The sequence below is a fragment of the Ochlerotatus camptorhynchus genome, unplaced genomic scaffold, assembly GCF_037179485.1.
Source record: "Ochlerotatus camptorhynchus isolate MF236.1 unplaced genomic scaffold, CSIRO-AGI_Acam_v1.1 ptg000192l, whole genome shotgun sequence".
Taxonomy (NCBI): domain Eukaryota; kingdom Metazoa; phylum Arthropoda; class Insecta; order Diptera; family Culicidae; genus Ochlerotatus; species Ochlerotatus camptorhynchus.
Genome location: NW_027040682.1, coordinates 1,305,240 through 1,328,532, shown reverse-complemented (window position 1 = coordinate 1,328,532; position 23,293 = coordinate 1,305,240). Strand labels below are relative to the sequence as shown.

Here is a 23,293-nt window from a genome sequence, read left to right as displayed (position 1 = left end):
TGTGCTACTCGGGATAGTATGATAATTTGATTTCACATGCTCTTTCTGCTGAATGGAAATCGGAGAGAATCTTTCCTTTATTTAACGTCGGTCTCTGTTCCGCAATCTAGTGCCAATCACCGACGGACATCGATTGCCATCCATTGACGACAATCGAATGTGCAGGAAGGCAGCTTCCACACCTGCGTAGGATATCGCACCCATTCAACACACATGGGCCGGGACCAACGGCTTTACTTCCCTTCCGAAGGAAGACGTGACCAGAGATTTTTATGCCTCAGAAAAATCCCACTGACCTCGGCTGGGATTGAGCCCAGATCCATTGGGGTGTTAGAAAGCAGTCACGCTTACCACTACACCACCGGCGCAGGCCTTGTCGGAGAGATTCGAAGCAAGTGTGTACGTTGTTCTACAATGTTATAATTAAAAAGTTTGGTGGTATAGTCGAAAGTGTAGACAGAACACGAAATAAAAAAGATAAAAATTCATTGCATCGTCTGCATGGCCAACTTATATCATTTTGATGATGATTTACCTTTTTTTCAATGAGTTTATTATTGACTTGAGGTGTGACACGTTTGGCAATATAAAAAATGTGTGTGTAATATGGTTGAATGTCTTACTGCAATTAAAGGAAAGGGGACGAAAAACAATTTTGAAAATTTCGTTCTAAGTCCAAATTTTGTACTTGAAAATGTGTTCACTGTGTTCCGCTTGTCAAAAAGAAATCAGTGAACACATTTCAATGAACAGAATTGCAGTTCAGAACCGAAAAACTGCTGCTGTTCCATTTTTTTTTTGAAAAATGTTCTGCGCTCCTTTGCACCTAAATAAAAATCGCAAAAGGTAAGAAAGGGCGGTGTCACTCAACGCCACAGTGTAAAAGTAAAAGAACCTTCGAAAATAAATGGGGGCTGAGGCCAGCAATCAGTGTTCGGAAAATCATTCTCAAATCTCATTCATTGAGTCTCCTTGGGAGAATAAACTCGCGTGCGAATTTGGCAAATAAAATTCACGCTTGAGATTCTCATGCATATTCACGCATATTTCACAACGTCGAAAAGTCATTCCAACTTTAAACTCATAAAAACCACTCAAACGTCAATTGATACCATGGTTATGCATGTTTTGTTAGTTTTCCAACCCCTGATGCACAAACAATAGTAATAATAATAAATGACGCCAAAATATAAATAAATGAATTTTTGAACCTGAAAATTCATCGGTGATTTTTGCGACGAAGGCAAAACTCATAGGCGGATAAACTCATGCATGAGTTTTGAGTTTTTGATAGACTGATAGACCCAGACCGGCCACTATGAGGTGCGAGAGACCCTCAAATTCATCCAGAATCAGCTGTATAGTACTGATGGATCAAAACATGAGAATAAGCCTTAACGACCATACATAGTTGCTACTCCGTGATTGATCAGATCCAGCGAAATTTGCGCAAAGCACCATATGAATGCTTGGGATAAGCAATCCATTCTCAGACTGGAAAGTGAGGTGAATCAGTCCTTACATTCATCGAGGAAGGAAAGGATTGTTAGTTCGACTCCTATTGTTACTAGAGACTGAGTATTAGACTGATGCAAAATTTGACTTTTTTGCTCCACAGTGCTTAAATGGTTTCAAATCGGGTCCTGATTAGCCTCCCAAAGTTACAACTCATTTGGTTAGAAACAGACATCGCACAAGCCATTTGAAGTTTACATGTAAATTACTATGGGAAATCTCAACTTTTTGTTCATTGCCTTCTAGTCTTTTTTCCATATTGAGCTGCGAAACAGTTCGATAGCGATTATTAAAGAGAATTTTCTCAGCTACAACTTTGCTGAAAATTGTTTCTATGTAAAACGAGACAGGAAAAAGTTATTAATTATTTAAGAGATTGGTAAACTTATGACATGATCAAGCAGCTGCTCTGTAGGCAACACTGTATTTTGCAGTGTGACATAGTAGCCATGATTTTTGTGTCCTATTCAACGCCCCAGAAACACCAATGTTGCCTGCTGAGCAGTTGATTGAGCATGATCATTAGACATCAGCGCATTGAACCATTGATAACTTTCGATCCTTGCATTTAATCAAAAAGTGGTCTAGGGCAAAGTTGTAGCTGGGAAAATATCTTGCAAGTACAATTGAAAGTTTTTGAAGCAGACCGATATGGTGAATTATTAGATAGACATGAACAAAAATCTTGGTTTTACCATAGTAATTCCCATACAAACTTCAAATGGTTTGTGCCATCTCAGTTTCTCACCAAAGGGGTTCAAATTTTGAGAGGTTAGTCAGGATCCGATTTGGAATCGTTTAAGTATTGTGGAGCGAAAAAGTCAAATTTTGCATCAGTCTACTGAGTATACCTCTCCAGCCCCACCATTGGAAGGAAGTTCTGTTAGTGGGAAGGGTAAGTTAGATCTGGATTCATTTTGGAAAGTGATGCGATCTTTTAAAGCATGGTAAGCAAGTCGAAATGGCATTCGCCTCCGATCTTCGGGCGTGTGCGAATAGGGAGGATGCAATTGCGTAACATCGCCATATTCAGAACCACACGTCCCCCAAAATGCTCTCCAGAGCTGTAATCTTTTAACTAAACTTGGAAGCAAGGGTACAAGTGATTTTGAACGATTCTTTTCATCGACTTTCTGTTTCGTTAATAACTCGACGGCAAACACATTCATTGATACGTTTGTTGCTCTGGATGATAGAAAAGCATAGCAGTAATAGTACGAAATATGTTAGTGAAGCCATGGTCATCAAAAGAGGAAATAGATTAAGAGAATTGACTTTCCCTCTGCTTCTAAGCCCCTTAATTCAGTCGTCATCATAGCAATGAAAACTAGCATCGCACCGCTTTTGGTTCTTGAATTACACTTGCTAGTTGCAATTTTGCTGTTCGACAAAAAACATGAAATTTCACTTTTTTCTATGGATGCCTAAATGTCCAATTATTAGATTAACGATTAATCGTTAAGATTTTTTCCAGCTATTCGATTAAATATTTATCGAATTTGCAATTATTCGAGCGCATAACAGACATCCCTTCTTATTTCTACTCGTTTGATTTAGCGCAGTAATGAAAATAAATAAAAGTACTAATTTATCTGAACAGGTATAGAGAAGAACCATGACGTTATTCAGGATCATAAATTCGCCGAAAAAAGTGTTAAGCGTCTTTCTGCTAAAGGCTAAGCTTTGCCAACTTGTTGAGAGAAGGAGAAAACCTAAAAAAAGAGGGGGGAGCTTTAGATGGGTGGACACTGATATTCTGCGGTCTTCCAACCTGTCGCAGACACCAGTTCAACCCCTGTCCAGCAGCAGTTAGGCCGAGACTCTTGCGAGTGCCCAATCATTGAACCGAGGAATATGGGATTGTACGGTCCTCCGATTTGTTTATCGAGCTGCCCTCATCATCATCTTCCACAGGTTTTATCCTGTACTACCATCGGCCCTTTTCAGGGCCACCATGATTTTCCAAAAGAGTTAAATCTCGGAATATGCCCCAACTAAAATTCATTTAGAAAGGTTCTTTTCAGGGCAATCATAGTCATACTGAAGAGTACTATTTAAACAGAGAACCCCGCAGTTAACAAATAACATTTATTATATAAGACCACGTAGTCCTACGTCACCATTGCGTACAACCCCATAGGACTGTCTCTTGTTGTTTTTTAGCAATTAAAAAAAGGCCTATCAATTTTTGTAAACAAAACTTGTTTACCAAAGTACGGTCTCGCAAACCACCTCTACCCGATGATGTTGTTGGTCAAAATCAAGATTGATAAAAATGGCTTATGTACCACTTTTGCTCGCAACGGTTCAATTCATGTTAACTACGGTTTTGATTCTTAATGACAACAGTCCAATAAAGACGTTATATGTAATAAGAAATATTGGTTAAATTCCATCAGCGTATCTGAAATTTATTGGTGTAGTTCGTGTATTGAAATAATCCAGACGTAATATTTGATCATTCCAAAAATTGCACGCTATCCTGGTGTAACCTGTAGATATAACTGCCCTAATAAATCAAAAACAAACTCACATTTTTGATCTAAGGTACCTTCCTATTCCGAAAATTTCACCATTATATAAACCCAATCGATCCATTCGAATGCCGACGATTACCAATTAGTCGTGGCTTAACGAGAAAACCCACAATCTAAAATCAATTTCGCCCTAAAGCTGATCGTCATTCAACTGTTCACGATTTTGTCACGTTTCGTAGTGCTTGCTACCGTCTAGCCAGAGTGTGACGCCGTTCAAAGTTCAGCATTTTCCACATTCCGCCATAAAGTCGATTGCTCTCCCATAATAGTCATGGCTATTAGACTGATGCAGAATTTGAAATTTTCGCTTCACGGTGCTCAAACTTTTCCAAATTGGGTACTGATCTCCCCCCCCCCCCCCCGGCAAATTTTAATTAATTTATTAAGAAACTGACTTGGCACAAACCTTATGAAGTTTATATGGAAATTATTATGGGAAAACCAAATCTTTTGATCTCTCTCAAAATTCACAATTTCACTCTGCTTTTAAAAATGATAGATATGCTGTATGAAATTTTCTCAGAGAGGCTACGACTTTTCGGTAAAATATAAGGAACAAAAGATTTTTTGTTTTTTTCCTGGATTTTTTTTCCGTGCTGAGCACCAATGCTACTGACGCCAGGGAGGCAGCTCCTACACTTGCACCTTACCTCATGAACCGGGGACGAAGGAAGGCGTGAACAGAGAGTTAATGCCTCAGAACATCCCGGCGGTGCCGACTGAGATTGAACCCAGGCCTGCTGAGGTGAGATACAATAACGCTTATAACAACATCACCGGCGCCACTAGGAACAAAAGATATTCATGATTTAAGTCACTGATGTCTTAAGATTATGCTCAATGAACTGTTCAGCAGGCAACATTGGTGTTTCTGGCGCGTAAAATAGAGCACACAAATCATGGCTACTATGTCACACTGCACAATACAATAATGCCCACAAAACAGCTGCTTGATCATGCCATAAGATTATCAATCTCTTCAACAATTAGGGTAGAGAACTACTTCGGCCTAATCGCCCATTTTGGGCCTATCGAGCAGAAAACTTCAAATAAATCCATGATTTCAGAGTTAACAAGTCAATTATGCGTTTGGTACGATGATTTAGTTAATAAGCTACGGAACGAAGTCAAAAACAAGAGAAGCGCCGACCGAACCAATTTTTATCTTCATTCGATAGACCGAAGTGAATTCATTGGCGTTTCAATGCGTTAGGCCGAGTTTAGAATCCGTAGGCCGAGTTTGGCGTCAAGAAGCAGTGTTAGACTTTTGACAATATCTCAACGATTGGTTTCTCTTGATCAAATCTTACGGTACATACGGAAAGGTAAATAAATTTGGAAGCCATCAGTAATAATAACATTCCGTTTGGTGCTAAACTACGATAGATTAAGAAAGACTAAGTGTGGGTTGTGCTTAATAGGCCGGCAATGGGGTAGTTAACCCTAATATCCTTTTAACAATGCAATATGAAAAAAGGCTAGAAGAAAATGAACAAAAAGTTTGGTTTTCCCATAGTAATCTCCATATAAACTTCAAATCAGTTTCTTACCAATTGAGTTTAAATTTTGGGAAGTTAATCAGGACCCGATTTGTAACCGCTTGAGTACATTTCAAATTTTGCATCAGTCTAATGGCTATTGGTAGGTAGTAGATATCGCTTATTTTTGGTCATTCCTCCTTCTGACGTGGTCTCGCTCGTGGCTGCATGTGTCTTGATACTGACTTACTAAGGCATCTCCTCCAAAAAAAGCAATGTTTTCTTTTCATTAGTTGACGATCGCGTGAGAAAAATCGTTGGACGGTCGGTCAGCGACATACACAAGCAGTCAGTTGCCGAATGTTAGTTTAGTAGTTACACTCAACGGTAGTGTAGGTACGGTACCACGGCGGGGGATGGTAGTGACGACGACAATGATGATGATGCTGATGATGATGATATGTTCGAAAAGAAATTTGAAAAGAAATTGTAAGTTGCGTGACCTTCCTTTGTTCCATCGCCTAAGTGACGTGCTACCGCCAGTCGGTAGATGGAGAAATAATTTTTCGGAAGCATTTATGACTTAGACGTGATGAGGTTGGATATTTGTTGTCCAATAGTGTACATGAAACGTTGGTCGTGGGTTTTTTGTTATCCACTGTTGAAAATCCGCTTCTTTGTTGTAGAATAAGCATGTTATATTGTTATCTAATTTACGAAAATGAAGTAGCTCAACTACCGCATAAACACATTACCTTTTCACAGTCTTCTCGAAATGAAAAAAAAAATGGTGGACTTAACCGGCAACTTTCTTCTTTATCACTTCCTGGCTCTTTTTTTTTCCCGAGACCGGGAAACCTCTACGAAATGTGACATGTTTTTCCGCTGTTTGCATACCTTCAATGTGGCAAGGTAGGCTCAATTTTCTTTTTTTGCTAATCAATCTCCTTCTCCGTTCATGGCATCCACCCTTTCTTCTCTTTATCTTGCCGTGCATGGCAATTTTATAATTGGTTCACTCAAACAGCGCAGCGTGGTACAGGCCAGTCTTGGAGGAATGTGACCTCATCGTGCAGTGTGCGACCGTCGTCTTCTGGTTGTTGTCGTTTTACGTGCATGCTTGAGATGCATATCTGTGTGCATTTTTTGGTTTTCGTGCAGACGGCTTTCAATAGTTAAATTTTCTGGACGTGAAAATAGTTTTTTTTACATGGAAAACTTGAAATAACGAGCGAAATTGCACACGGATGTGTTCAAAAACTCTTGAATACAAAACGGTAGAAAATTATAGAATGGAAAATTTACCAGTAAAGAAATATGGACAACCGGGATGAATATGCCAGAAAAGGCACCTTACAGCAACATTATTTTAATAAGATGGTTATTTTCGAACAAACTAAGTTGTTAATAAGCTGGTTTAATTTTTTATTATTATCTAATTGTTAGATAATTGTTTTAATCTTTTGTCCTTTGTCCATACATTCAAATTTACTCATTGTAAGTGCTCCTATTTTTCCTTAGATCTGAATAACATTCGCCAGATTGTTCTTTGACGCTCCTCAAACTTTTATGTTATCATCAGTTTGCTCTGAATCACCTCCCAACATACATTGTTTTCTACCATTACTTATTGTGTCATCACTTTGAACTCCGCTCTTGCATAGGCATAAATGTGTCAAAACGAACAAATCTACACTTCTATTCGTAATAAAAAAAAGGTCTGTTCCACAAAACCCATTCACACTCACATTTTGCGCGGTTGACCGCGGGAGTGACTTTTGGGGCTCGGGGGAATTCCGCCAAAGTGCACTCCAAACTGCATACCCAAACGGAGAAAGAGCGAGAACAGGAGAGAACAAAACCACGCGAACGCTACTACTCGCGGATATCGCGACGCACACACATGCCACCCTCGGCTGCTGGCTGGACTGACTAACTGGCTAACTCTCACTGTCTCATAGTGTGGTGTGTTGGTCGGTAGTCGGTCGTCCCTACGCGATTTGATCCAATCAAGCGCGCGGGCCCAATCCCAAGGTGTACGTCAGTTGTCGTATCGCCGTAGTTCGTGCTAGTCGTGCTTGTCACCATCGTCGTCTTGGTCGCCGTCGAGTGACACTTTCAGTGAGTGTTTGACGTACTGATTTCGTGTTTTTCCTCAATTAGCGTGCATCGGCCGTGTGGTGGCCTGCCTTTCCTCACACTCACTTGAATGCTTCGGAAGCTGGGCAGCTCTGGGTGAGAGAATGATATCATCACTCCCCGGCGCAAGCGAGCAGTATTTGTGAAAGTGTGAATGAAGATTCAGTGGAACGAACCGACGAAATAGCCTGGAGAAGAAGGGCTGAAGAAAAAACAACAAGGTTACGAAAGAGGTGTGTGACGACGAAACGAAGCGAAGATCAGCAGATCGTGCCTGCCTGATGATTCACCTGGAGCCGCGATCTCTGAAACTGCATCCCACTAGGTGAATAGTGTCAATTGGGAGATTGGTGTTTGGAATTCAACACGCCGCGAGTTTGGATTGCTATTGGTGTTGTAACCGTGCACTGCTGCTAGAGAGCGAAACTGGTGTTACTGTGCTTGATGTTTGCTAAGTGAGTTGACTCTGATTCTCACCTGTAGATGAGCGGCTAGTGGTTATCAATCGTAGTGTTGGTGTGAATCAGCTGGTCTCTGATAACAGGCAAGAGAAGAACGGGGGAAAAAGTTAGTGTCTGCAAGTTATACTTCTCATACAGAAAGGAAACGTATTTTTATGCAACAAGTGAATAACAGCTAACCCTTAGCTAACACCAAGCTTTATTGCTGCAGACGGAAGACGCGAGCAGTCGAAATAATCCTAAACCTGCGATTGATCTATAACCATGGATAACCTGTACAAGCTAATGGTGTATAACAATGCTAGAAAGTTTGTATTTGCTAGAATATTTCTTTCCACCAGTATTGTTTCGTCACAAAACATGGCTTGCTCAAATCGGAAACGTGAGCGATGAGCTGTTTGCTGGCTGGTTGTGTTGTTTTCTGTTGAACGGGTGCTGTTTGATGCCGGGAATTTAGTTTGTGTTATGTGTGATGGTGCTTGTTTTAGGTGTGTGCTGCAGCGTTTTGGCCTAAGGGCTCGTTACCTGTTTCAATTATCACAGCCAGTTGAATCGGCGGTTTGTCATTATGGCAGATAATAGCTGACATTTTCGGACTTGTGACATAGGAATGTGGAATTCATATGCTTGCATATAAATCATGTTGCTTTTGCTTATGTTAATAATTTAGGGAAATTAACCTCTATGTGCGTGACGGATTTATTTTTTTATTTTTTCTCACCATGTTATTCAAATGGGAGCTGGATATCCGGGTACTTCGTCACACACATAACAGTTAAATTGTTTATATTTATAATTTTGATTGACAGTATTTCTGAATTCTCTCATCATGATGATAAAATATCAAGCTGAACAATGCATTAGGTCCTAAGTAACATTGATCGATTCTCTTCGTCGACTTTCTCTTTCGTTAATAACTTGAGCACATAACCATAAGCTTCTTTTTCCGATCTGTGTGCTGAAAATTCCTCGAAATACTTTAACATGGCCGTGGGGATACAAAGAGAAAGTTACCGAAGATAATCTGTCAATGTTACTTAGGACCTAATGCAATGTGCAGCTTGATATATTCTGTTTTTAACCATCATTTTTTTCCCTCTGTTCGGGACATAACACCACTGCGACCAGTAATTTGATCTATTGTAGTATATCCCGTGTTCTTAGTTTAGTGCATGTCGTATTACTCCATCACTATTGAGAAATGATGAAGTATTCGGTTTTGATACAGTTGTCATTCTTGCCTTCATTCTAATAGAAAGGTCCTGCTATTTATACCCTTCGGAGTGTTTACCCTCCAAAGGCGCGCTCTTTTGTCAGTCAAAATTGAATTCCTTAGCTACAAAAATAAGCAATGACACCGATAATGACCATGCAAAAGAACCCTAGTCTTATCCACTTCAAACTAGGGAACAACGAATAGAAGATTAGGAATCACATAGATGAAGACAAACTAACTCATTTTTTCCTTGTTTCAAGATCATCCTCGGTGGACAAAGCCGAGTCTTGTCACTATCAACAAGGCATGAAAAGTAACAAGGACTAAGATGTGTTCCTTAGATTACTGAAAAATCCTGTTGTTCTAGTTTGAAGTAGTCAAGACTAGGTATCGGTGGTAGATCTTACATCCTGTTACGCACCACGAAAAGGTGATCTACCCACGCTACGGAGTAACCATCATATTTAGTCTTCAAATTCATCTGAACCGTCTATTTGTTTTTGCACAAAGCCAAATAAGCTTTATTGGATACTAAATCTGGCCTATGCTTTTCTTTACTGAATTTCAAGTTTAAATCATAGTTCTAAGATTTTTTTGACATAAATTAAAGAGGTATGTCACTGTCTAATATTAGAATGAGACTTTCTTGAAAAATGAAGCCTTTCTCATTTCATTCTTCAACAATTTACGCCTGGTTTAAAGTAAGCTATACAGATTAACACTAAATAATTAAACTTGATTAGATTTTTACTTTTTTTTTAATCTTTACTAGCCTGTGGATTGGAAGAAAAACTTCAAGTCCCCTCAACCATTAATATGCGTTTGACTAGTACTGTCGCATTCATGGCCCTTCGCTCAATTTCAACTTCTATTCAATTTTCACACTGCCGTACTCTAGCGGAACTATCAACCTCTCCTCTTCAGAACTTTATCTAGTTAATAAATTATTACACTAAAGCTTCATGTTGATATTAGTATAGCATTTCAAATCAACTCTTTACTAAAGTGATTCCTCATTGAAAGTAAATCAAACATGAATGCACTGTTCATCATACATTTATAACGTAATTTAGGCCGCCAGTTTTTTTTTCATTGGAAGCTAAGATCCGAGACTTTATTTTGTGGTTAACATGTAGGTGTAGTTGTAAGCGTGACTGCCTCTAACCGCAAAGGGCCTGGATTCAATCCCAGTAGGCGCCGTCGGGATGTTCTGAGACATAAAATCTCTGATCCCGCCTTCCTTGGGAAGGAAGTGGAGCCGTTAATCCCCGGTCCATGAGCTGAAGGGTCGATAGGTAGGGTCCAGGTGTGGGAGCTGCCTCCCTGGGTTCGATAGAATTGGTATTCATTATGCAAAACAAATCAAGGAATAAACAATAAAGTTGTTAGTTTTTGCTAAGTATTAGCTTTATGCACTCACTCATGTTTAACTTAAACAAAAATATCGCAGCCATTTTTAGCACTGCTTGGCATGCTTGACGTACACAGTTTTGGTCACGAACTGCTCATTTTCTAATAACTTAGCATACAGTTGACAAAACATAGTTCTGTTTGAAGCAGTAGATAAAATAAAGTTTATGCTTGTTATAGGTACGTAAGAAAAAATAGATTTTAATTCTAGGAAAAAAACTGTATTTGTTTTTGCGTTGTAAAAATCTAATGAAAAATGCTCGCTGCACATCTCGGACTTAAAGTGTAAAAATTCATAGGTGTTGATTCATATGTTAAGATTTACCTACACTTTGCATATCTATAGTAAGCTATGATCTATCAGTTACTCTATAGAAAATCAAATGTCAACAACTGAGTGAAAAGCTATTAACAAGTGAGCAGTTGGTCTGTACAACTGTGCATGCCAAGCATGCTGCTTGGCGCTTTATCAGTTTATGTAAATAATTTCTAACAGCCGATTTCTCGCAAATATATGCTCACATACACACAAACTAACAACACAATCAGATAGGGGAGAGTTTCATCTACCAATTGGTCTAGATTGTTTGAAACGGTGGGCTTTAATTCGCAAAAATCGATTGAAGGTAATTGTTTTAAAAATGGAATTACACCCTAGTCAAATGTTGGTAACGATTTATTTTTACTATCCGAATTCCATTTTTTTACATTGCATTTAATAAACATTTATTTAGGTGTTGCAATAAATAACATATTCAAGTTATTTAAAAAATATATCAATCTTCTAGACTCAAAATGAAGTCTAGCTCGCCTACATCGATTCTATTAGTAATATTTACACTGACAAAGTTGATGTACTTAATGAACGTTTTTAAAATAAAATTTCTTCTCGCTGTTGTCATGTTACCCAACATTGGCCGTATAAGATCGTCGAAGCTCAGCCTCTGCCAACCGCCGAGCGTCGTCGTCAATTTTCGCTGGATATGTGCCCAAGCTGCAGCAACTCGAGGGCACTCGCAAAACTTATGTTGCAAAGTCTCGATTCCTACCGCACAGTGCTGACAGTTTGGGTCGTTTGCACGGCCGATGACGTTCATCAGCCTTTTTTTTAAATTAATACAGGGGGGAATCTGCTCCCAGACACCTGAGAAGATAACTCAAGGTGTGGGGATGGGAGAAGTAGCACTCCCGACCCACTAAACCTTACCCTGTGCTCTAGGCCCTTGCCCTTCCCGGAACCGCCCGAAAGCATGACGTCATGGGAGGGGGCCGGTTGCGCTATGGCGCATCACTAGTGTTGTGTCAGACGTGACACTCGCTACTGCACAGTGAGCAGTTGTGCAGGGCCTTCCAAATATTGTTCGCCTGAGTTCTAGAGCAGACGTGATAGCCAGCCAACTGTCCAGGGCCAAACAGGACAGATGTGACCGCTTACCAGCTGCGTGTGCTAAGCACTCTAAGAACCCGGTGTCACTCCTGCCTTTGCACAACGAGGGTTTGTGCAGGGCTTATCAATCTCCTGGGACGAGCTGGATGGGGTTCCAGCGTCCTTACTCTGCGGTAGTTCGTTTAGCCGCAATATCTCCCCCTTGGGTTCGATAATTAACGCTTCCAGGGCACACCACGAGGAGGCGAACTACTTCATGCCCCTACGTTCATCAGCCTACGGTGCTCCGTCTTCTCGTTCACTAGCAGGTAGAGATCAGTACGCTGGCTCGACGATAGCCTCCTCGATGATATGTTCATCCAGATTTTTTTTTTCCAATTGATGCCTGGATGGTTTCGTTCCACTCTGGGTAGCTCAGTTTGTTCCAAGTAGAAACGATGGATTTGATCGCTGGAGGAGTTTTGTTGGATGTGGTGTGGAAAAAAGGGAATTTGCTGTGAGATAAGTTTTAGGCAAGGAAGATCGGCGGGGGGAGGAATATTTTGGGCGAGAAGAGACTGATAATAGGGAAGTGAAACGATCTCCTGCAGGTGACGATTGACTAGAAGTGCTTTGCATTTGATCGCCGGCAGTTGCAGTTTCAATCCACCCTGCTCTCTGCTGCGCGCCAACTGCTGCATTGGGACTCGAGCGGGTAGCCCACGAAAAAGGAAAGTCCCCATCGTTGATGTCAGCTTCGCCGTGTGAGCACATTGCGGTGGAATAACAGACGAGAGGTACAACACCTTCGCTGTAATGAAGATGTTCAGCAGTAGCACTTTTTGCTGCAGGGAAAGGGAGCGCATGTTATGCAACCATATGAGTTGCGAGATCCTGGATTCCCATTGCTATTCTTCTTATCCAATTTGTTCTCCGCGGAAACTTTCGCTGCTTGCTCCTTTGGAATCTCCACCATTCGGAATCGATCTGGATTCTCTGCAGGCACACATGGCAATTGTATCGCGATCTTGTCGAAGATACTTATCCTGTGACTGATTCAAGGTGTTATCAAGTGCCGAAATATCTTGTAATTTCTCCTTTATCCGATGCTTCTGATGCTCCTCAGCTTTTCCAAAGAAAACTTGCACAATTTCTAGATAACAGTTAACTCCCCTTCCTTCTTGACTTACTTCAGCGATTTGGCCGGGTGATCAGCTTCTTCAACTGTTCCATCTTCCAATGCTTCTCCATCTCCCTCGGCAGCTCAAATAGTTGACCAATCAGCAGTTTACAATTATAGTTACCTTCCTTTGGGTGTAATTCCAGCCCCGTCAAGTATCTTCCCGTCCCAAATCGATCTTCCACTGACCACTGCAATTTCGTTCAGTATCTTACTAACGTCCATATCAACTCACTATACCACATTCCGAATCGGTATTATAACTACCAACAGTGTCTTGCACGTCATCGTTTCAATTAGCTTCCGGATCGAGGCTACCCTTTTTCCAATCTCGATTAGACACGATGGGACACCAACAATCTTCCGCACTGGATCCTTGAACGCACGGTGTATTTGTTAGAATAACTCAAAAACAAACAAAAATCGGCATTCCCGAAACCTTCACCATTCGCAAGAGGGGACGTTTCCCGTATACAGTTCGAACCTCTCGATCGGAGGTTGCGCAACCTCAATATCTCCCGCTATTGATCGGTATCGATTTCAAAATCACCCGTAGATTATACTGCCTATAATCGCATATCAGTCCCATATAGGTTTTCACTATCAATTGTCATCTACTATCATATTATGTGATGAAACTACGGACTTCGTTCAAAACATGCAAGCTTCATTGCAACGGATTTAAATTTGAAAAAATTATCACTAAATTAACTATGATTTTTAAAATATTTACATGGTAATTGCACTTCGCAACTTCGAAGGCCATTTTCTCAATGCCTTCGTTTTTTCTATATGGAACTGATATGGGATTATAGGTAGTACAGTCCTTGATTACCTCAGTCTTCAAACCTGCTGCTATACCCAAGTAACTAGCAAGCCCGCTAATGGTCCTCTTCGCAAGATAAGGATAATATAGGGCTTCCTAGCTATATACTTGTCGTATATCAGCCATATATTTAAAAAAGGGCAACTATGAGATACGTCTCCAGACTGTCCATCCAACCGGGGAAACCGGGAAATCTGCACTCTTAGTTTTTTGTTTCTACCGAGCTCGGCTGTGCAAATCTCGGCAAAAAATGTTTTACTGAGATCTCAATTGTTTGCTGAGATTCAGCTAAGCATTATCCGAGACTCAGCAATCAAATGTCACTTTTGCTGAGATCTCAGTGAAACTTATTTTTGTCGAGATTTGCACAGCCGAGCTCGGTAGAAAAAATTAAGTGTGTGGGAAAAATGCAGGAAAATTCAAATCGAACCTGGAAAGAGGGTGTTACGATCAAAATTTGGTCAAACAATAATGCGTGTAAATTAATTATATGATTTGAGTTGTAGCTATACAGAAGATTCGAGAGATGTCGCCCCTTCAGTGGCAGGAAAATCATTTCTGCAGTATGGGCAATATCAGAAAATCAACGATTTGTGACTAAACATGGTTTTACAGAAGAAAACAAATAAACGAGTTTTTACCTTATGACCATAGTCATGTACTCGTGCAATTTTTATGCATCTAAAACTGCTCATAAAGACGATAATGAATAAAAACTGAAAATTTTCATGCATTTCGAAATGGTTTCCTACCATTCCCATACATTCGAAAGTGACAATTTTTATTTATCTAAAAAATCAAATTATTTTTCTTCTTTAAGTTCAATTAGTATAAGATACAGAAAAAAATATTCAGCTAAGCTTCCGGTTTACCGAATCCGAATTTTGGGGCCTTTCGTTTAATTCCTGCCATCAGATTCTGTACAGCCACCTCGTCCACTTTGTTCACCGCAAAACGCCAGTTTGTCTTGAACTGCTTCTCGCTTCATACAGTTTTTTGGGTCTTCTTCAGTTTCCGCTTGACGATGGCCCAATATTTTTGGATTGGACAGAGCTCTGGCGTGTTGGGAGGGTTCATGTCCTTGGACACCACCTACACGTTGTTGGCAGCATACCACTCAATAGCCCTTTTTCCATAATATCAGGATGCCAAATCCGGCCAAAACAGCACGGAAAAATCGTGTTGCTTCTGAAATGGCAGCAGAAGTTTTTCCAGATACTCGTTCACGTAAATTTCGTGGTTGACGACCCGGTCCCACTGATATACTCCCGTAGGCAAAATGTTAATCTTTGCGTGTAAGGAAGGGTCGACACGGTACACATGCTATTTTTAAACAACCCAAATTTGAGTAGGATCTACTCATAAGCGTCAAAAGTAGCGTACCTCAAATTGAGTAAAATAAAATCACTCATATTTTAGTATCATTTACTTATATATGAGTGACATTTACTCATATTTGAGTAAAAATTTACTCATTTATGAAAGTCCTACGTTTTTGCTAATTTGAGTGAACGGGATTCAAATATGAGTTAGATTCATTTACCGTGTAGGCCCTTCGAAAACTTATCAAGCCAAACAATGCATTAGGTCCCAAGCAACATTGATCGATTCGCTTCGTCGACTTTCTCTTTCGTTAATAACTTGGCTACAATATCGTTTCTTGCCACGATTGCCGTATTCGATGCAATTGAACTATGTGTTGAAAATAGCTGGAAGTGTCTATACATGACTGTGGTCATGCAAAGTGAAAATCTACCATGAGAATCTGTCAATGTTACTTAGGAGCTCATGCATTGTTTGGTTTGGTATCACATGACTTCACAGTTCGTTATATGTGAGAGGATCTATTTGGCTTTTATTTTGATTCTAAAAGCATCGTGGTTTGGATCAACCGGAAGGAAGACACTGTCTCTTTCTTCCTCATCAGTTCTTACGTGAGAAGTAAAAGTAACGTCAACAATGTATGAACAATAAGGAATGAAAAAGAAGCGCGATTTCACATGCCGAACCTTTGTAGATCGAGGTTCATCTTCGATAGGAAGAAGTTGCATTCATTTATAGACCCAATTCGAGTACAGTAGACCGACATTACATCCACGTGCCTGGAAAGTTTTCACGTTAAAATGGTGAGTTTACCCATTTTCAGTCGTGTCTAATTAATATTTAAATAATAAGAATATCTAAACTTGCATGTTGACAGTGAAATATCGACTGCAGCTCAATTATTACATAAGATACGGTATAAAATGTAATTGAAGGCTTCATATTAGACCGAGGCTAGGGACATATACCCTATACTATTGTTCTCAATTAATAACTCTTGAAGTGCATCTAGAACACTAAGTTAGAGCACGCAATAAGCTAATATGCGATAACCGATAAGCTTGAAATGAGAAGAAGAAGAAGATATTAACACGAAGCATACGGCCGCTGACGAAAAAATTTCATTTTGATTTATCAAAAAATAACGGAAAATGATATAATCCAATCAAAAAAAAATCGGTTTTTCCTGTGATTATTAAGAAAATTTACCTGAAAAAATACATTTTCTTTGTCATGATGGTAAAGAATTGGGTATAAATTGTGCTTGAGCTTGAGCTTGATTGACCGCCCACGGTTGCTACTCTGTTATTGCCAGATCAGCTGTAATTACACAGAGAACCAATAGACGATGCTTGGGACTAGCAATCATCCTCAATGTGTAAAAACTGGTGATCTTAAATTAGGCAATACCAGCGCCGGCCGCGCCCGAACACAGGTCAAGAAAGGAATGGGAAGGATTGTGTTGACATGACACTCGCTTTGATGGAAGCCGAGAACACCTCTGCACTTCCACGAGGAATCACTGGGATGTTGGATAAGAGGGTTCGTTTTGGTAAACGATAAGCTGAATTGATGTCCTAACGATCATATAACGCGAAGGAGCTTGGGACTAAACCCACGGTCTTCTGCTCAGTAAGCAAAAACGTTTGCCACTAGGCAGACGAGCACCTTTTTAATCACCGAGTTGCTGTTATTACCATGTAGTCATATTAACAAATAAAACGATTAATGAATCTTGAATGTGGATGGGCCTGAGATTAGACTCATGATGTTCTGCTCAGTAAGCAAAAACGGTTGCTCTAAGGCCACCGAGCCCCTCATATCACATAATACCGTTGCTCAAATTTTTGTATCCATTCAAACCCGGAAACAACGACAACAACGAGTTTCGCAAAATACACGATACACAAGCGATTTTACCATAAATCTCTTTGATATGTAAGGACCTGGGACCGCATTTTTCTGCTCAGGAAGCAGGCCACTGTAACCGATGATCTTTCAAATCCGAAAACTAAAAACTACGAAAAAGTACTTAGGCCTTCATTAAGTTCCACTTTCACGCGACGTTCAATGACAGGGTCCTATCCAGGACTACATCTGAAAAATCCAAATCTGGCCAACGCCCACCCTAAACCTAAACCTGCTCTAATCCACCTGAAATGACTAACGAATGGAAGACTTTGACTACCCAGCCATGCAATAGTCTCATTCCGTGCCTTATGGCAACTTGATGATTCTATTGCGCTCATCTTCTGGCACCACCCAGGGGAGACTTGGACCCAATGCTTAACTTATCTCCATTCCACTTAGCTACTCGCAATTTCTTGTGATATAGTGGGCGGAATATTATTATATGAGACAATTCAATGCAGACGTCTTTCCAAATTTGGCAGATCGACAGGTAATCGGTGAGTTACCACGATAGTTACTATTCAACAACTCGACAACGTCCCATCGTCAACGCCTGCTATGAGAATTTCCCATTGCAGACGCCAACGAAATGACGTCATCGAGCTATCGATCAACTACCCTGGTTATCGCCTGGTATCTTATAGCACGATGCTAGGAGGCGAACCGGAAGAATCGATGAGCTACCTCTCCCTCGGTTAAAAATTGGGTATAAATTTCGCAAAAACTAGACCTTCCACAAAATCGGAATTTTACCCAATTTTTTAAAATAATAAAATAGAAAAAACCTGATTTTCTTGGATTTTAAAAAAGGAAATGGATTTAATGTTGGAGTCTAAAGATTAGCCCCATCGATAAAAATCTCCTGTTTTTCATTTTTTTTTAGATCAATGTGTCATCTGGACAATACAAATGCTTATTTTGGGTTTAAAATTTATGTAGGGTAGAGCGCTACTTCGTCGTAAACGCCCATTTCCGTTCGATCGCACAAAAATCAATCATATGAACGATTCCACCGTGCACAAATCAATAATACGTTTGTTTCGATGCGTTAGCTCATAAGCTACAAAAAAAAGTCTACACGAGCGATATAAATATTTACACTCATTGTTCTCAAAACAAATCAAGCAAATCAATTTTTGTTTATGCTCAACCGAATTAACTTTACAGAGCCGAGGATTCTTGGTCACTATACAATACATCTTAAAACTATAGTCAAAAGGTACAACACAATAAACACTTTATCTTCCGCTATCCAAAAAGCCTCCTCCATCAGAACTGGAGCCGCTTCATGTAGTTTCATTGTATGGCAAATTGTTGTACGCCAACGAGGGTCAGAGCGCGTCCATTGTAGCAATGGACGCAAAACGTGGTCAGCACTCACACACTCATCACGAAACGGTTGATTTCCAAAGTCGACGACGCATCGGCTGAAAGAACTGCTGATGAAGAACAATGAGGAGGACCACACAATGGTTGCTGCCGAGAAAACAGACGATCGCGTAGCACACATCGAGAGTGGCCTGCTTTTGTCGACAGCCGAGTGAACACTGCAATGCGTTAGATGTCTTGTTAGATTGTTAGATAATTTGTGACTCCTCATCAAACTCTTACGTATAGAAAGGTGAAGAACTGTCCACTTAGAATTCGTACGTGTTGTATATTTTGTAGCGGTATGCTAAATGACCGCTGCAAGCATTTTTTGACAGCGATTTGTTTATAAAGCAGTGCTCTTCCGGTGGTAAAAGTTTCACCGTTTTTAATGCAGCGATTTACAAGTTTTTCCAGATGGAAGCCAAAACTACCGTGTGTGTGATGTGCTCAGATGTTTTCGCGAGCGGCACAAGGAGATATCTCCGGCAGATTTAAGTTCGCGTTCATGGATAAATTTGCTCGGCAGTTCATGATTTGGCAAGGTATTTGCACCTGTGGAGCGAAAACCAAAGTTTTTGTCACAAACAAGGCGATGGGCTCGAAGTTGTACAAGGAAGAATGCCTCAGAAAACGCGTGCTGCCTTTCATAAAACCGCACAAAGGACCTATGAAAATTTGGCCTGATTTGGCGAGTTGTTCAGTGGTACCGTAACAATGAGGTGGATTTCATCGACAAGAACCTAAATCCACCCAATTGCCATAATTCTGCCCAATAGAAACATTGGACATTTATGAAGCGGAAGCTTAACAAGACTGGTAAAACAGGTCGGGACACTGCACAGGTGACCAGATTTTGGGACCAACTTGCCAAAGAGGATAATACTACAGGTGGGCATCTCAAGGAAAGTGTGCAGTTACACCAGAATTGAAGAGACATAATTTTAATAATATTTTTCTATGAAAATGCAAAGATATTTTTTTTATTGGTTTACCTTTTTCGTATGTCATTCCATCCCCGAGATATAAATGATTTCTTCCGTACGGGTTCTAAGTGGACAATGCTTTACATAAATTTGGAAGTCATCTATAGTAGAATCGCTCCATTTTTGGGTCCATATCCGTTCGAAAAAGGGAGGTTAAGTGCGGGTTGTGCTTACTAGAACGGAAATTAGGTCAAAAACCCTATGGGCCCAATATAAGGGCCACTTAGGCTGACATTAGGGACCGCGATACCCGTTAGATATGTCTTGGCGAGCCGAGATCTCGACTATTTGAATTTAATTTATGTGTTTTTTTAAAACGGATAGATTTGAGGATTTCGTAGTTAGTGTCATCTTGTTTTCTCCCAAGTTGTTAGCTGCCCATCGGTGTACCCCCATGTTTGTCTTTTTCATCAGAGTGTCGCTTAGTTCGAGATCAAGAGCACACTGCTCTCCAAACCTTGTGTTCACAATCCCCACCCTGCCATCCATTTGTTACAATTTGTTAGCCCTAAACCTCGAGATAGCCGTGAGTAATCGGCCCCCACTTTACTAACGTTAGTTATAAATAATTTTGTAATCTAAATAATGAATATCGGCTCCGCATAGCTACAGCAAATGAGCCTGGAAAAATAAACGAATTTAAAAAAATATGTTTGCACGTAAATTTTCTTTAAAAAATTAGAATAAAATAGATTTTTGATATCTTTTCCAATATTTTTAGAAAAATCAAAACGTAATTATTTTTTTCGGAGCGGTAAACTTCCCCTTAAGGGAAGACTAAGACAAACATGCAGACCATGTAATGATTTTTTTTCGTGTTCTATCTACGCTTTTGACTTAACGAGTAAGTTTTTTATTTACAACATTGTAGAACGACGCACACACTTGCCTCAATTCTCTCCAATTCCCGTTCAGCAGAAAAAGCATACGAAATCAAATTGTCGTACTATGAGCGCTTCTTTTCGCTTTTAGCCAATTCATATTCCGAAACATTGAAGAGAGCAGTGGAGAAAGCGCAGGTTTGTTCGTGGTTCGAGTCTAGTCGGCAACATTTTATTTTTATTTTTTTTTTTCGACATAATCCATTTTCCTCACTAATGCACTCCACATCAGGGGTTGAAACAGTTGACGTTTTTTACTACACTCGCTTCGTTGTCGTGCGCGACAGTCTGTTTGTATTCATACACGCATGCTCTCCCGTCGTCTCTCTCACACAACACAACCGGTACAATAAAATTCGAGCAAAAAGAAAATTATCAAATAACAATCATATGACATGAGTGACTCCGTTCTAATTCCTCAATTTGGTGTAAATTAACCATTTTATTCGAGCACTTAAAATGACGTTTACTACCACCACTCGAATTATTTTGAGATTTTTTCTTCTAGAACCTCGAGAAAAGTAGCCAACATTTGTGCGTTTCATAAAAAATATTAATTATTTGGTCCAGTTTTGTGAAATCGCTGGTAGAAAGTCACGCCAAAACTGCTTGACAAAGTGGTAAATTAAACCATTTCTGATCGGAAATGTTATTCCTAGGACGTCATTGCTTGCTATTTTCAGAATTCACACTAGCACAACATCAGCAGCTCTTATTATGAGACAAACTAAAATACATACATTCGTGACGGTCTTCGGCGACAGTGTCGTAATGACATTTGAGTTTGGTACTGTACATGTGTATCATTTGCTTGTGTTGGAGGCACAGGCAGTCGATTATCACAGAAAATGGGTCGACTACCGTGACCGCTTACAAGACTGCTTAACATTTTTCGGTCTCTATTTTTCCCATGGAACCGCAGCTCTGTAAATCTCATCCTCCGTTCGTGCGGTCTCCATTAACACTCTGCGATGATGAATCCCTCATAATTGTAAGCACACCTTACATCCTCCGTTTGGGTGTAGGTTTTAAATACAGACCAGAGTGTACTTACGGAGTTGTGGAATTTTTGAGAATTCTTGCAGTTCTAGCGATTGTTCCAAAAGCGGTTGGAGTGCATTCGAGTGCTAGAAATTATGATGTCAATAGTGCTCCAATAGAGTTCTACAAGTTTTCAGAGTTCTTGATGTTCTTAAAATTCTGGGAGGTTCCAAAATCGCAGGCAAGTTTTGAAACTTTCAATAGTTCAAGCACTGGAGGAACTCTAGCTCAAATCATGCTGTTGTGTTTAGAACTTTACCAACTCCTGAAGCAGTGAACTCCAAGAACTTTTCGATGAGGACGCTTGGTGGAAAACATGTCTGTATTTCGTGAAATTTTAAATCTACCGTTATAAAATGTTATATCCCTTTGTTTAAAAAAACGATTTTTAAGAATTTGGTTATTATATCCACTAACGGCAACATAACGTTTCCTGTGTGATATTTAATTGAACATAATGTTTGTCAATCCTATTTGGAGCACATTGCACTGATAGAACTTTGCTTCCGTCCAAGAAGGGAAATCTACACCTTTCAAAACAAATATCCTCCGATTTGTGACACTTCTTCAACGTTCGCGATGTCGTGTTCCTAATCAAGATCCCCGACCGGATTAGAAACAAAGAACCTTTTCACGTTGTTGCATTTTTGACACGTTGATTTAATGAATTCATTCGCGTCTAGACCGTGAAGGTCTATGTGTGGGGCAGTAGTGCAACCAGAACAAAACAATAACAATAATAATGGCAACAATAGCACCCGCATACACCGAACCCGTGTGGTTGGTCGATAAATTGTGTCCGATGTTTCGAAGCAACTAATTTGATTATGAAGTTGGTTGCTACTACTATCGACGGGGTGGTTACGTGCGCCTAATACAGTTGTACTTTCGCGCGTCGGAAAACCGCATCGTGAGTTATGTGCCACTGCGATGCAGGGTGTAATGTTACTCGCGGTTCTGATATCTACCGATATATGCGCTTACGTGCAGAAGTGTGCTTTTGTTTACAAAATTGGAAATAGCGGTATTTTTCGTACTTGCGTGTGCCGTACACGTGTTTTCGACGGGCTGGAGGTTATTTTTAATTGCAGTTTTCGGGCGGGCGATGATGCAGGATTCCGTTCCATCGAAGATGAAGTAATTAGATTGTACTGTCGGCAGGGAGGTTGATAGATGGTTTGTTGGATAACTACCGGCAAGCGGAGCGTAATAAGAGGATCCACCGCTTGTGCCTGGTTTCTGGGTCCAGTCTGTAATCCAGGATTATCCTGAAGTTTGTGGTTATTTGTTACGCTTGTTGACTGCTGTGTGTGAGTGGTTCACAGTCGTTAGAATATTTGATGTCATCAGCATTTCTTGTTCAAAGTGTCATGGTGAATGTATTGTAGATGTTTAATTTACAATGGATGATTGAATAAACAAAACAACCTATGTTTATCTTGTGCTCTTCATGAAAGTTCTCATGAGAATTAGAATATGAATCACGTATGCAATGTGGACCAGTTCTGTGACTGGTGCTCACTGCTTACGCACGCTCATGGTAGGATGGAGACAGATTAATTTGCATACACAATACCGTGCTCTCTACCTATGACCAATTATGTTGGTACCTTGCATAACAACATCAAACTGTCACTGGAATTGGGTTGTGTTTC

General features: G+C 40.1%; 1 protein-coding gene across 10 annotated transcripts in view; it reads left to right on the top strand.

Annotated features, from left to right (window-relative positions):
• Positions 1-23,293, top strand: part of nuf (rab11 family-interacting protein nuf) — a 346,264-nt gene that overhangs the window by 140,319 nt on the left and 182,652 nt on the right. The window contains exon 1 of one of the 10 annotated variants that reach the window (XM_065223423.1): positions 7,867-7,994. The exons of 6 other annotated variants lie outside the window; for them this stretch is intronic. In XM_065223423.1, coding sequence (XP_065079495.1) covers positions 7,951-7,994 — 44 coding nt within the window. In that variant the 5' untranslated portion in view covers positions 7,867-7,950. Of the gene's footprint in view, positions 1-7,866; positions 7,995-8,098; positions 8,125-8,269; positions 8,439-22,731; positions 22,776-23,293 lie in introns of those variants that run through there. 3 more of the 10 variants (XM_065223425.1, XM_065223422.1, XM_065223424.1) reach the window with 3 other exon arrangements.